This window comes from Oncorhynchus mykiss, chromosome 2 (assembly GCF_013265735.2).
Source record: "Oncorhynchus mykiss isolate Arlee chromosome 2, USDA_OmykA_1.1, whole genome shotgun sequence".
In the NCBI taxonomy this organism is placed as follows: domain Eukaryota; kingdom Metazoa; phylum Chordata; class Actinopteri; order Salmoniformes; family Salmonidae; genus Oncorhynchus; species Oncorhynchus mykiss.
In genome coordinates this window covers 102,559,095-102,573,819 of record NC_048566.1, presented here as the reverse complement: position 1 = coordinate 102,573,819, position 14,725 = coordinate 102,559,095, and the positions used below count along the sequence as shown (strand labels likewise).

The 14,725-nt window shown below is 42.3% G+C and overlaps 1 protein-coding gene across 2 annotated transcripts in view; it reads left to right on the top strand.

Annotated features, from left to right (window-relative positions):
* The first annotated feature begins 12,833 nt into the window (after window positions 1-12,833).
* hexa (hexosaminidase A (alpha polypeptide)) overlaps window positions 12,834-14,725 on the top strand; it is a 52,495-nt gene continuing 50,603 nt past the window's right edge. Inside the window, exons 1-2 of one of the 2 annotated variants that reach the window (XM_036961277.1) lie at window positions 12,834-13,582; window positions 14,034-14,141. In XM_036961277.1, coding sequence (XP_036817172.1) covers window positions 13,315-13,582; window positions 14,034-14,141 — 376 coding nt within the window. In that variant the 5' untranslated portion in view covers window positions 12,834-13,314. The remainder of the gene's footprint in view (window positions 13,583-14,033; window positions 14,142-14,725) is intronic. The other variant, XM_036961273.1, reaches the window with a different exon arrangement.

Sequence of the window (14,725 nt, the reverse complement as noted above, 5' to 3'; positions counted from 1 at the left end):
TCCCCCACCATGCCTATTCCCCCAACATGCCTATTCCCCCACCATGCCTATTCCCCCACCATGCCTATTTCCCCAACATGCCTATTTCCCCACCATGCCTATTCCCCCACCATGCCTATTCCCCCACCATGCTCTACCAGGGTTTCCAGCACCCAGTTTTGACCTACTACTGGAGCTATGTTGGTATTGTACTTCAGACTATGTGTAGGCAGGTTGCTAGGGATTCAAACCTTCTCAAACAGCCTCATTCATACTGTTAGAGGGGCTTCCGCAATAATGTGATTTGTACCACATACAAGGTAAAGTATTGGGTTCTTCACACACCACAGTAAGACATCATCCCATTACGAAAACTTTTCAAGGTGTTTTATTAAATGAAATCCAGCTTTGCTTTTATATTTACAAGACCATCAGACTTGATGTTTTGTCTTGTAGTAATGTGTTTGGCTGCCTGTATTTTAGGAAAACATGAATCATAAGATCCTTTGTTGGTCAGTACGTACCAACATAACAGCAGGTGGGGGTGGGTTGGGACACAGCAGCTCCGAGCCCGTCTGCATTCATGATTTCTATAACTGGTAGCCAACCGGTGAAATATTGAATTAAACTCAGAACCACTTGTGTTTCAAACATGGTCCTGTTTTATCAATTGCTGTGCTGATCAATGGACAGTTATTGACTTTCTGTCAAAATAATGTGTAGCTTAAAGTTAAGTTTGTACATGTACTGACATGTTTTTTTTTTGCAATGAAGATGTTGACGTACCAATATTACACATTTACAAATGATTTATTTACATAATTTTAATAGCAGGACACTGTACAATCTATTATTCCTCTAAAGAGTATGAATCCAGCTGTTTGAGAAGGTTTGAATCCTAAGCAACCTGCCTACACATAGTTTGAAGAACAATACCAACATCATACTTTCGGAATGCACGGTATAGTTTAAAACCCCTTGACTTTTTCCACATGTAGGTACGTTACAGCCTTATTCTAAAATGGATTCAATAAAACATGTTCCTCATCAATCTACACACAATAAATACCCTGTAAACCAGTCAGGATTGAGGGGGAGATGAATGGAGCAAAGTACAGAGAGCTCCTTGATGAAAACCTGCTCCAAAGCGCTCAGGACCTCAAACTGGGGGCGAAGGTTCACCTTCTAACAGCACAACGACCCTAAGCACACTGCCAAGACAATGCAGGAGTGGCTTCGGGACAAGTCTCTGAATGTCCTTGAGTGGCACAGCCAGATTACGGATTCTCTGGAGAGACCTGAAAATAGCTGTACAGTGACGCTCCACATCCAACCTGACAAGAGATTGGGAGAAACTCCCCAAATACAGATGTGTCAAGCTTGTAGCATCATACCCAAGAAGACTCAAGGCTGTAATTGCAGCCAAAGGTGCTTCAACAAAGTTCTGAGTAAAGGGTCTGAATACTTATGTAAATGTGATTTTTTTTTTCTTTGCAAACATTTCTCAAAACCTGTTTTTGCTTTGTCATTATAGGGTATTGTGTGTAGATTGAGGAATACAAATAATTTAATCAATTTTAGAATAAGGTTGTAACAAAATGTGGAAAAAGTCAAGGGGTCTGAATACTTCCCGAATTCACTTTATATACAAAAGTACGTGGACACCCCTTCAAATTAGTGGATCTGGCTATTTCAGCCACATCAGTTGCTGACAGGTGTATAAAATCGAGCACACCGCCATGCAATCTCCATAGACAAACATTGGCAGTATAATGGCCTTACTGGAGAGATCCGTGACTCCGTGACAATGCCCCTGTGCACCAAACAAGTTCATACAGAAATGTTTTGTCGAGATCGGTGTGGAAGAACTTGACTGGCCTGCACAGTCAACCCCATCGAACACCTTTGGGATGAATTGAAAAGCTGAACACGAGCCAGGCCTACTCGCCCAACATTAGTACCCGACCTCACTAATGCTCTTGTGGCTGAATGGAAGCAAGTCACCGCAGCAATAATCCAACATCTAGTGGAAAGCCTTCCCAGAAGAGTGGACGCTGTTATAGCAGCAATGTTCCAGCATCTAGTGGAAAGCCTTCCCAGAAGAATGGAGGCTGTTATAGCAGCAAAGGGAGGACCAACTCCATATGAATGAGTTTGGAATGAGATGTAGTGTAGCTAACCTAACATTACCTAAAAATGTAACGAAAGCAATCCAATGTTATTTGTTGCCTAGACTTTACTGCAAATGAGAAAGAACAATACACTAACATTGCAGTTAGCCATGATAGTCTTTATAATAGAACGCTTGTGACCACATAAATATTGCATTTGGGGAAAAAAACATCTTAAAGTAGAAATATAATTAAACAAACAGGCATTCTATTGTTGCTCTATTATAGTGGCCACTATAGTAGACATCAATCAAGTGCACAAGGCTACATGTGTGCAAAAATAACGTTCACTGAGTTAAAATATATATATATATATATAATCCCCCCCTCAATCACACACACAGGTGTTACTGTCAAGTTCAACACAACAAAAACTATCTTTGGGCTACACTGCACATAATACACTTTCTGCCTGTGGACATCTGTTCTACAATGTGCCAGCAAAAGTGAGAAAGAGGGAAAGTGTGTGGTGTTTCTTTCACCTCTATAGTGGCATCCAGTTTAAACCAGGTCCAGCTACAGCTACACTTGATCCCTGAATCCACTTGTTTAACAAGCAACGCCTTATTTTCATCTCATTCTATCATTCTGAAAATTAACCACATACTGTAGAGGGGGACAGATAGTGGTTAGTTTGTTAGCTAGTTAACATTTCACACAGGTCCAGTAAGCAACTAACTCGTTATAACTTGAACGGCAAGGAGTCGTATACCAGTTAATACTATAGCGAATTGGTTAGGTTACTAATGTTAGCTAGCTAACGTTACAACATCAGATGAGCTAACGTTAACTCTGACTTTATTAGCCAGCTAATTTTCACACCATAAACTCAATTATGTGATCAGATGAGTAGGCTAATGTTGCTCAACATTACTCTGGCTAGCTAACGGAGAATCCGATCCAGCTAGCAAGATACTTAACAATGCTAATACTTGTTCCACCACACTTTCTCCCGCAGCTCAAACTTTCCAAATGCCAGTTGTTTTTCGATTACAGCTCATGAAGTACGCTTCATCACCTTCTCACCACCGTCTCCGTGGTCAGGCTTCTCACCTAACGTCACCTCTTCATTATCGTTCAGGGGACGCGCTGCTGTAACTGCCTTTCCAGTCTTTCCAGAACGCACAATGATGCTGTGACTAGCACATTGATTGTCTCTTCTCTCTTCAGTCACTTGCTGCGTTGCACTCTGCCTACAGCCAGTAGTGATCTTTTCTCATCGGATCCACACGAATCACGTAGGTCACCTATTTTGGATTCAAAATGGCAAATTTCTCCGAAAGGTGACTAGTTTGCATCCCTGAACAGGATAATGACCCAGCACACCTCCATGCTGTGTAAGGGCTATATGACCAAGAAGGAGAGTGATGGAGTGCTGCATCAGATGATTTGGCCACGATCACCTGACCTCAACCCAATTGAGATGGTTTGGTTTGAGTTGGACTCCTTCAAGACTGTTGGAAAAGCATTCCAGGTGAAGCTGGTTGAGAGAATGCCAAGCGTGTGCAAAGCTGTCATCAAGTCAAATGGAGGCTACATAGAATAATCTAAAATGTATTTTGATTTGTTTAACACTTTTTTGGTTACTATATGATTCCATATGTGGTATTTCATAGTTTGATGTCTTCACTGTTATTCTACAATGTAGAAAATAGTAAAAAATAATTAAAAACCCTTGAATGAGTAGGTACGTCCAAACTTTTGACTGGTTCTGTAAGTATTTGACCCGTTACTCAATACTTTGTTGAAGCGCCTTTAGCAGCGATTACAGCCTTCTTGGGTATGACGGTACAAGCTTGGCCCTTGGGGGGGTGCTTCAACCAAATGAATGTAGCTGCTTTACGGTCACTGAATGTAAAGTTGAAATGTTGACAAGTAGCCAGCATACAGACATGGTTCCCTATCTAGTGCCCTAGCTCTGGTCTAAAGTAGTGCAGCACCCTATTCCCTATCTATGGTCTAAAGTAGTGCAGCACCCTATTCCCTATCTAGTGCCCTAGCTCTGGTCTAAAGTAGTGCAGCTCCCTATTCCCTTTCTAGTGCCCTAGCTCTGGTCTAAAGTAGTGCAGCACCCTATTCCCTATCTATGGTCTAAAGTAGTGCAGCACCCTATTCCCTATCTAGTGCCCTATCTATGGTCTAAAGTAGTGCAGCACCCTATTCCCTATCTAGTGCCCTAGCTCTGGTCTAAAGTAGTGCAGCACCATATTCCCTATCTAGTGCCCTAGCTCTGGTCTAAAGTAGTGCAGCACCCTATTCCCTATCTAGTGCCCTAGCTCTGGTCTAAAGTAGTGCAGCACCCTATTACCTATCTAGTGCCCTAGCTTTGGTCTAAAGTAGTGCAGCACCCTATTCCCTATCTATGGTCTAAAGTAGTGCAGCACCCTATTCCCTATCTAGTGCCCTAGCTCTGGTCTAAAGTAGTGCAGCACCCTATTCCCTATCTAGTGCCCTAGCGCTGGTCTAAAGTAGTGCACTACATAAGGGATAGGGTTCCATTTGGGAACTAACGCTAACCCTGCTGCTCCAGTTTCAACTGTTCTGCCTGCGGCTATGGAACCCTGACCTGTTCACCGGACGTGCTACCTGTCCCAGACCTGCTGTTTCCAACTCTCTAGAGACAGCAGGAGAGGTAGAGATACTCTCAATGATCGGCTATGAAAAGCCAACTGACATTTACTCCTGAGGTGCTGACTTGCTGCACCCTCAACAACTACTGTGATTATTATTATTTGACCATGCTGGTCATTTATGAACATTTGAACATCTTGACCATGTTCTGTTATCTCTACCCGGCACAGCCAGAAGAGTGGCCACCCCTCAGAGCCTGGTTCCTCTCTAGGTTTCTTCCTCGGTTCTGGCCTTTCTAGGGAGTTTTTCCTAGCCACCGTGCTTCTACACCTGCATTGCTTGCTGTTTGGGGTTTTAGGCTGGGTTTCTGTACAGCACTTTGAGATATCAGCTGATGTAAGAAGGGCTATATAAATACATTTCATTTGAAGAGCCTGTAGGCTAGAGCACATTGGCCTTATGATCAGTCTCATAGACAGCTATAGCCACAGACACAGTGCTGCAAGACAGCCTTAACAAAATGGCACTTCTTAGTGAAGAGAAATGCATTCAAATCCAAACATCACCAGTTTGCCACATGGGCAGGGGAACAAAAGAAGCCATTGAAAACACCTTACATTCAATTCAAGTCACAACTACACTGAACAAAAATAGAAATTATTGCATGTTGAGTTTTATAAGATTTTACTGAGTTGCAGTTCATATAAGGATATCAGTACATTTTTTAAAAATCAATTAGGACCTAATCTATAGATTTCACATAACTGGGAATACAGACATGCATCTGTTGGTCACAAATACCTTGAAAAAAAATAATTGGGGGAGTGGATCAGAAAACCAGTCAGTATCTGGTGTGACCACCATTTGCCTCATGCAGCGTGACACATCTCCTTCGTATAGAGTTGATCAGGCGGTTGATTGTGGCCTGTGGAATGTTGTCCCACTCCTTAATGGCTGTGCGAAGGTGATGGATATTGTCAGGAACTGGAACACGCTATCTTACACATCGATCCAGAGCATTCCAAACATGTCTGGTGAGTATGCAGGCCATGGCCGAATTGGCACATTTTCAGCTTCCAGGAACTTTGTACAGATCTCTGCGATATTATCATGCTGAAACATGAGGTGATGGTGGTGGATGAATGGCACGACAATCAGGATCTTGTCACGGTATCTCTATGCATTCAAATTGCCATAAATAAAACACAGTTGTGTTTGTTGCCCATAGCTTATTCCTGCCCATACCATAACCCCACTGCTTCATGGGGCACTCTGTTCACAACGTTGACATCAGCAAACCGCCCCCACACAACGCCATACACGTGTTCTGCGGTTGTGAGGCCAGTTGGATGTACTGCCAAATTCTCTAAAATTATGTTTGAGGCGACTTATGGTAATGAAATTAATATTAAATTATCTGGGAACAGCTCTGGTGGACATTCCTACAGTCAGAATGATAATTGCACGCTCCCTCAAAGCTTGAGACATCTGTGGCATTGTGTTGTGTGACAAAACTGCACATTTTAGAGTGGCCATTTATTGTACCAAGCAGAAGGTGCACCTGTGTAATGATCATGCTGATCATACTAACAGGGATGTCAACTAATTAGTGCTCAACACTTGAGAGACAGAAGCTTTTTGTGCGTGTGGATCTTTATTCTAGCTCATGAGACAATCAGGAGCATGTTTCACATCTCCATATGCTAGACTAGTATTCATTCATTTCTTAATTATTTCAACAAATAAGAAGCATTTTGGGTTGAGGTCCTATCAACTCCAACTGTCTGGGGAAAAAATCATCAATTTGGTGTCTTCTGACTCTTGACTGAAGATGTTCTGGCTCTATGTGCAGCAGCTATACCTTATCCAACCTATTAGTTCCACCACCCACACATGCAATGACATCTCCTGGTTTCAATGATGTTTCTAGAGACAATATCTCTCTCATCATCACTCAATACCTAGGTTTACCTCCACTGTATTCACATCCTACCATACATTTGTCTGTACATTATACCTTGAAGCTATTTTATCGCCCCCAGAAACCTCCTTTTACTCTCTGTTCTAGACGACCAATTCTTATTGCTTATAGCCGCACCCTTATTCTACTCCTCCTATGTTCCTCTGGCGATGTAGAGGTGAATCCAGGCCCTGCAGTGCCTAGCTCCACTCCTATTCCCCAGGCGCTCTCTTTTGACGACTTCTGTAACCGTAATAGCCTTGGTTTCATGCATGTTAACATTAGAAGCCTCCTCCCTAAGTTTGTTCTATTCACTGCTTTAGCACACTCTGCCAACCCGGATGTTCTAGCTGTGTCTGAATCCTGGCTTAGGAAGACCACCAAAAATTCAGACATTTTAATTCCAAACTACAACATTTTCAGACAAGATAGAACTGCCAAAGGGGGCGGTGTTGCAATCTACTGCAAAGATAGCCTGCAGAGTTCTGTCCTACTATCCAGGTCTGTACCCAAACAATTTGAACTTCTACTTTTAAAAATCCACCTCTCTAAAAACAAGTCTCTCACCGTTGCCGCCTGCTATAGACCACCCTCTGCCCCCAGCTGTGCTCTGGACACCATATGTGAACTGATTGCCCCCCATCTATCTTCAGAGCTTGTGCTGCTAGGCGACCTAAACTGGAACATGCTTAACACCCCAGCCATCCTACAATCTAAACTTGATGCCCTCAATCTCACACAAATTATCAATGAACCTACCAGGTACCTCCCCAAAGCCTTAAACACGGGCACCCTCATAGATATCATCCTAACCAACTTGCCCTCTAAATACACCTCTGCTGTCTTCAACCAAGATCTCAGCGATCACTGCCTCATTGCCTGCATCCGTAATGGGTCAGCGGTCAAACGACCTCCACTCATCACTGTAAAACGCTCCCTGAAACACTTCAGCGAGCAGGCCTTTCTAATCGACCTGGCCGGGGTATCCTGGAAGGATATTGATCTCATACCGTCAGTAGAGGATGCCTGGATATTTAAAAAAAATGCCTTCCTAACCATCTTAAATAAACATTCAAGAAATTTAGAACCAGGAACAGATATAGCCATTGGTTCTCCCCAGACCTGACTGCCCTTAACCAACACAAAAACATCCTATGGCGTTCTGCATTAGCATCGAACAGCCCCCGTGATATGCAGCTGTTCAGGGAAGCTAGAAACCATTATACACAGGCAGTTAGAAAAGCCAAGGCTAGCTTTTTCAAGCAGAAATTTGCTTCCTGCAATACTAACTCAAAAAAGTTCTGGGACACTGTAAAGTCCATGGAGAATAAGAACACCTCCTCCCAGCTGCCCACTGCACTGAAGATAGGAAACACTGTCACCACTGATAAATCCACCATAATTGAGAATTTCAATAAGCATTTTTCTACGGCTGGCCATGCTTTCCACCTGGCTACTCCTACCCCTGTCAACAGCACTGCACCCCCAACAGCAACTCGCCCAAGCCTTCCCCATTTCTCCTTCTCCCAAATCCATTCAGCTGATGTTCTGAAAGAGCTGCAAAATCTGGACCCCTACAAATCAGCTGGGCTAGACAATCTGGACCCTTTCTTTCTAAAATTATCTGCCGAAATTGTTGCCACCCCTATTACTAGCCTGTTCAACCTCTCTTTCGTGTCGTCTGAGATTCCCAAAGATTGGAAAGCAGCTGCGGTCATCCCCCTCTTCAAAGGGGGGGACACTCTTGACCCAAACTGCTACAGACCTATATCTATCCTACCATGCCTTTCTAAGGTCTTCGAAAGCCAAGTCAACAAACAGATTACCGACCATTTCGAATCTCACCATACCTTCTCTGCTATGCAATCTGGTTTCAGAGCTGGTCATGGGTGCACCTCAGCCACGCTCAAGGTCCTAAACGATATCTTAACCGCCATCGATAAGAAACATTACTGTGCAGCCGTATTCATTGATCTGGCCAAGGCTTTCGACTCTGTCAATCACCACATCCTCATCGGCAGACTCGACAGCCTTGGTTTCTCAAATGATTGCCTCGCTTGGTTCACCAACTACTTCTCTGATAGAGTTCAGTGTGTCAAATCGGAGGGTCTGTTGTCCGGACCTCTGGCAGTCTCTATGAGGGTGCCACAGGGTTCAATTCTTGGACCGACTCTCTTCTCTGTATACATCAATGAGGTCGCTCTTGCTGCTGGTGAGTCTCTGATCCACCTCTACGCAGACGACACCATTCTGTATACTTCCGGCCCTTCTTTGGACACTGTGTTAACAACCCTCCAGGCAAGCTTCAATGCCATACAACTCTCCTTCCGTGGCCTCCAATTGCTCTTAAATACAAGTAAAACTAAATGCATGCTCTTCAACCGATCGCTACCTGCACCTACCCGCCTGTCCAACATCACTACTCTGGACGGCTCTGACTTAGAATACGTGGACAACTACAAATACTTAGGTGTCTGGTTAGACTGTAAACTCTCCTTCCAGACCCATATCAAACATCTCCAATCCAAAGTTAAATCTAGAATTGGCTTCCTATTTCGCAACAAAGCATCCTTCACTCATGCTGCCAAACATACCCTTGTAAAACTGACCATCCTACCAATACTCGACTTTGGCGATGTCATTTACAAAATAGCCTCCAATACCCTACTCAACAAATTGGATGCAGTCTATCACAGTGCAATCCGTTTTGTCACCAAAGCCCCATATACTACCCACCATTGCGACCTGTACGCTCTCGTTGGCTGGCCCTCGCGTCATACTCGTCGCCAAACCCACTGGCTCCATGTCATCTACAAGACCCTGCTAGGTAAAGTCCCCCCTTATCTCAGCTCGCTGGTCACCATAGCATCTCCCACCTGTAGCACACGCTCCAGCAGGTATATCTCTCTAGTCACCCCCAAAACCAATTCTTTCTTTGGCCGCCTCTCTTTCCAGTTCTCTGCTGCCAATGACTGGAACGAACTACAAAAATCTCTGAAACTGGAAACACTTATCTCCCTCACTAGCTTTAAGCACCAACTGTCAGAGCAGCTCACAGATTACTGCACCTGTACATAGCCCACCTATAATTTAGCCCAAACAACTACCTCTTTTCCAACTGTATTTAATTTATTTATTTATTTTGCTCCTTTGCACCCCATTATTTTTATTTTGCACATTCTTCCATTGCAAAACTACCATTCCAGTGTTTTACTTGCTATATTGTATTTACCTTGCCACCATGGCCTTTTTTGCCTTTACCTCCCTTCTCACCTCATATGCTCACATTGTATATAGACTTGTTTATACTGTATTATTGACTGTATGTTTGTTTTACTCCATGTGTAACTCTGTGTCGTTGTATCTGTCGAACTGCTTTGCTTTATCTTGGCCAGGTCGCAATTGTAAATGAGAACTTGTTCTCAACTTGCCTACCTGGTTGAATAAAGGTAAAATAAATAAATACAATTTGGATACTGCTTTAAAGCAAATATCTGCAGCATCAGTAAGTATATGATCAATACATGTTGATGATATCATTCATGTGCTGTTTGTAACTACCCTGGTAGGTTGACTGATACCCTGAACCAGGTTGCAGGCTCTGGTTACAGTTTGAAGCGTTTTCTTGAGTGGGCAGCTTGATGAAAGCCAGTCAATATTTAAATGACCCAGAACATATACTTCTCTGTTGATACATACATTATCAAGCATTTCACACATATTATCCAGATACTGACTGTTATCACTTGGTGATCTATAGCAGCTTCCCACCAGAATGGGCTTTAGGTGAGGCAGATGAACCTGTAGCCATATTACTTCAACATTATTTAGCATGAGATCCTCTCTAAGCTTTACAGGAATGTGGCTCAATATAAACAGCAACACTTCCACCATTGGCATTTCTATCTTTTCTGAGAGGTAGACTATGAATATCATCTGTTACTAGCAAATTATTGATTTCATTACCCTTTTTTCTTAAGCTACATGTGTCAACATGTACTTGCTTTACTGGGAAGCCTAGCAGCAGTAGATGTGTTCATGCTATTTATGTTAGTGCAGGGTGAGCTGCTCACAGTGGACTTCCTACTAGGGCACACTGGCTTAGTCCATAGGATGTAGTGATCACAATATAAAAGCAATATCTAGGAAAACCAAAGTTCCAAAGGCTGGGCCTAATATAGTGTATAAGAGGTCATTCAATAAGTTTTGTAGTGAATCATATGTTGATGATGTAAAGAATATCTGTTGGTCCGTGGTGTGTAATGAGGAGCAACCAGATGCTGCTGGTCTGTGGTGTGTAATGAGGAGCAACCAGATGCTGCTGGTCTGTGGTGTGTAATGAGGAGCAACCAGATGCTGCTGGTCTGTGGTGAGTAATGAGGAGCAACCAGATGCTGCTGGTCTGTGGTGTGTAATGAGGAGCAACCAGATGCTGCTGGTCCGTGGTGTGTAATGAGGAGCAACCAGATGCTGCTGGTCTGTGGTGAGTAATGAGGAGCAACCAGATGCTGCTGGTCCGTGGTGAGTAATGAGGAGCAACCAGATGCTGCTGGTCTGTGGTGAGTAATGAGGAGCAACCAGATGCTGCTGGTCTGTGGTGTGTAATGAGGAGCAACCAGATGCTGCTGGTCTGTGGTGAGTAATGAGGAGCAACCAGATGCTGCTGGTCTGTGGTGTGTAATGAGGAGCAACCAGATGCTGCACCTGACACATTTATGAAATTGCATATTCCAGTTGCTAATAAGCATTTACACATTATAAAATGACTAAAAACTGTTAAATCCCCGTGGATTGATGAGGAATTTGGAAGTTGTACAGTTGAGGGGGATGATGCAAAAGGAATGGCAAATAAGTCTGGATGCACAACCGATTGGCAAACTTATTGCAAATTGAGAAATCATGTGACTAAACTTAATAAAAAGATGAAACTACACTATGAAATAAAGAATGATAGTAAAAAGATTTGGAGCACATACAATTAAATTCTGGGAAAAAAGGCAAACTCAGGTCCATCATTCATTGAAACAGATGGCTAATTCATCACAAAACCAACTGATATTGCCAACTACTTTAATGTTTTTTTCATTAGCAAGGTTAGAAAATGTAGGCATAACATGCCAGCAACAAACACAGACACTACACATCCAAGTATATCTGACCAAATTGTGAAAGACAAGCATTGTAATTTTCCGCAAATTATTGTGGAAGAGATAAAAAAATTGTCTATCAGCAATGACAAGCCACCGGGGTCTGACAACTTGGATATAAAATTACTAAGGATAGTAGCGGACGATATTGCCACTCCTATTTGCCACATCTTCAACTTAAGCCTACTAGAAAGTGTGTGCCCTCAGGCTTGGACGGAAGCAGAAGTCATTCTGCTACCTAAGAATAGTAAAGCCCCCTTTACTGGCTCAAATAGCCGACCAACCAGCCTGTTACCAACCCTTAGTAAACTTCTGGAAAACATTGTGTTTGACCAGATACAATGCCATTTTACAGTAAACAAATTGACAAACGTTCAGCATGCATATAGAGGACATTCAACAAGCACAGCACTTACACAGCACTTACACAAATGACTGATGATTGGCTGAGAGAAAATTATAAGATTGTGGGGGCTGTCAAGATATGAAATGCATCATAATTGACTGTAGCGTGCACACACAACAGTTCCATGATGACTGAAAACACAAATATGGGATGAACTAGTGACAAATTTCCAGGCAAGAGGGGTCCATTTAAAATGAATTCATTCTTCCCTTGCCCTGCAAGTGTCAACTCATCTGACATTATAAAAAGGGAGAGGGTGTGTCTTTTAAGTGTTTGGAATGCAGCCTATGACCCTAGTTTGCAACACAATCTATAGATAACATTGATTTTACTCCCAAGCATATATTGTCATTGTCTGTTTTTGTACTTCCTGTATGTATACTGTTTTTTTTACAATAAAAAATATGTAATTGGATACCTATTATTTTTTTTTCAATACATCATACGCAATTCAACTGACATATGCAATACAATAAAGTGAAAGAATTAAAAATAAAACATTTATTTTAGTGTTGGCAAGTGGAAATGACCCTCAAATTGGCTTAGTCTCGTAGTGAGGTGCTATAAAACGTAGCTAGCGTCATAGCTAAATATATGTTTTGGGTATATTCTGAAATGGAATAGATGATCAAACTATACAACTACCTAGCCAGAGAGGGGTAACGTTACCTGACAGGAGCGCTAGCTAGCTACGTTAGCTTGCTAGGTACATTCATAGTTTTTAGTATGGCTGTTTTTAAGCTCAACTTCAACATTTCCACCAAGGACGTTGCCTCTCAGATCGTCATTCTCCCTTTCTTGGGCAAGGAACATTTTAGAGTAGACTTGGATCTGACGAGGTAAAAACGTAATTTAAGTGCTGGGTGTTTTAGGACTGTTTACTTTGCGTTTGGACCGGAACCCGAAAGTGGGATTCACACCTGATCACGTGATTTGTTTGAGTCTAAAGCGTCTGCCTGTATCACGTGACTCTTTTCCAGTTCAGTCTTCCTCCTTTGAACGCCAGGACCGTCCAGGACAGTACAGCACACTGTACATCCGCAAGAACACCAATTTGACATTCTAGACTCACGTGATACAATGGAAGAGAAAACTATCTCCAACTCCAGGCGTTGTTATAAACAATGGCTTTGGTTCATGGTTTTGTTCATGTCCTTCTCTGTAATCTACGTGGATGCGGTGTGGCCGATGCCTCAAATGATCAGCTCTTCCATGGCCCGATACACACTAAATCCACGGGAGTTTATTTTTCAGTACTCTAGTGGATCATCCGCTCAACCCGGTTGTTCTCTTCTGGACTCGGCTTTCGAGAGATACTTCCCGCTCATCTTCACGGATTATAGGGCAGGTAATAACAAAACATTTTAAATAAATGGATAACAGTTTTAAGTTATGTGAATCAGTCCTCATCATGGTCAGTTGTTGGGAGTATTCTGTTTTTTGAAAACCATGTTGCCAACCATTGTAGAGCAAAACAAAAGGTACCTTTGGTTTGGTACCTATTCATTGTGGCATGTGACTTTTAGTTCAATGAACACTGCAGAGCCCCAGCAACACTGCATAACACCTGTGATTTAAAAGTAATTCATTTAAGAATATGCCTGCTTAATGACCTAACCTTTATTAGAGGCAGAGTTTATTTGGTTATATTTGAGAGTAACGAATTTGCATGACTTGCAAAGTTGTTTTCACATATTTTATGACAACCATTTTAGATTTTTGAGTTGTACAGGTGAGCTATTTCACATAATTCATCATGTTCATTGATGTTTATGTTCATGTGTTTGTGTTTGATTCAGCCAGACCCAGACAGCACGATGAATGGTTTAGGTTCCCTTTCACCGTTGTGGTCCATGTGGAGAGAGCAGAATGTGAGGGCTATCCAGACGCAGACTCCTCAGAAAGCTGTAAGTGATGAAACACTAGAACACACTCTGTCCTGAAACTTCCACTGTGCAGCCCCTGCTGAGTCAATACACGGAGTGGTGAAAGAGTACTGAAATATCCTTCTCCAGTAGAAGTAAAATTACTGGTTTAAAAAATCTCAAGTAAAAAGTAGCTAATGTAAAAAGTATTCAGAGTAAAAGTAATTTGGTTACTTTTAAAGGGTACTTACATAAATCAAATCTAATTTTATTTGTCACATACACATGGTTAGTAAATGTTAATGCGAGTGTAGCGATATGCTTGTACTTCTAGTTCCGACAATGCAGTAATATTTAACAAATAATCTAATAAATTCACAACAACTACCTAATACACACAAATCTAAAGGGTGAATGAGAATATGTACATGTAAGTATATGGATGAGCCGTGGCCGAGCAGCATAGGCAAGGTGCAGAGATGGTATAAAATACAGTATATACAGTGGGGAGAGCAAGTATTTGATACGCTGCCGATTTTGCAGGTTTTCCTACTTACAAAGCATGAAGAGGTCTTCAATCAGGATCTCAGCGATCACTGCCACATTGCCTGTATCCGCTACGGGTC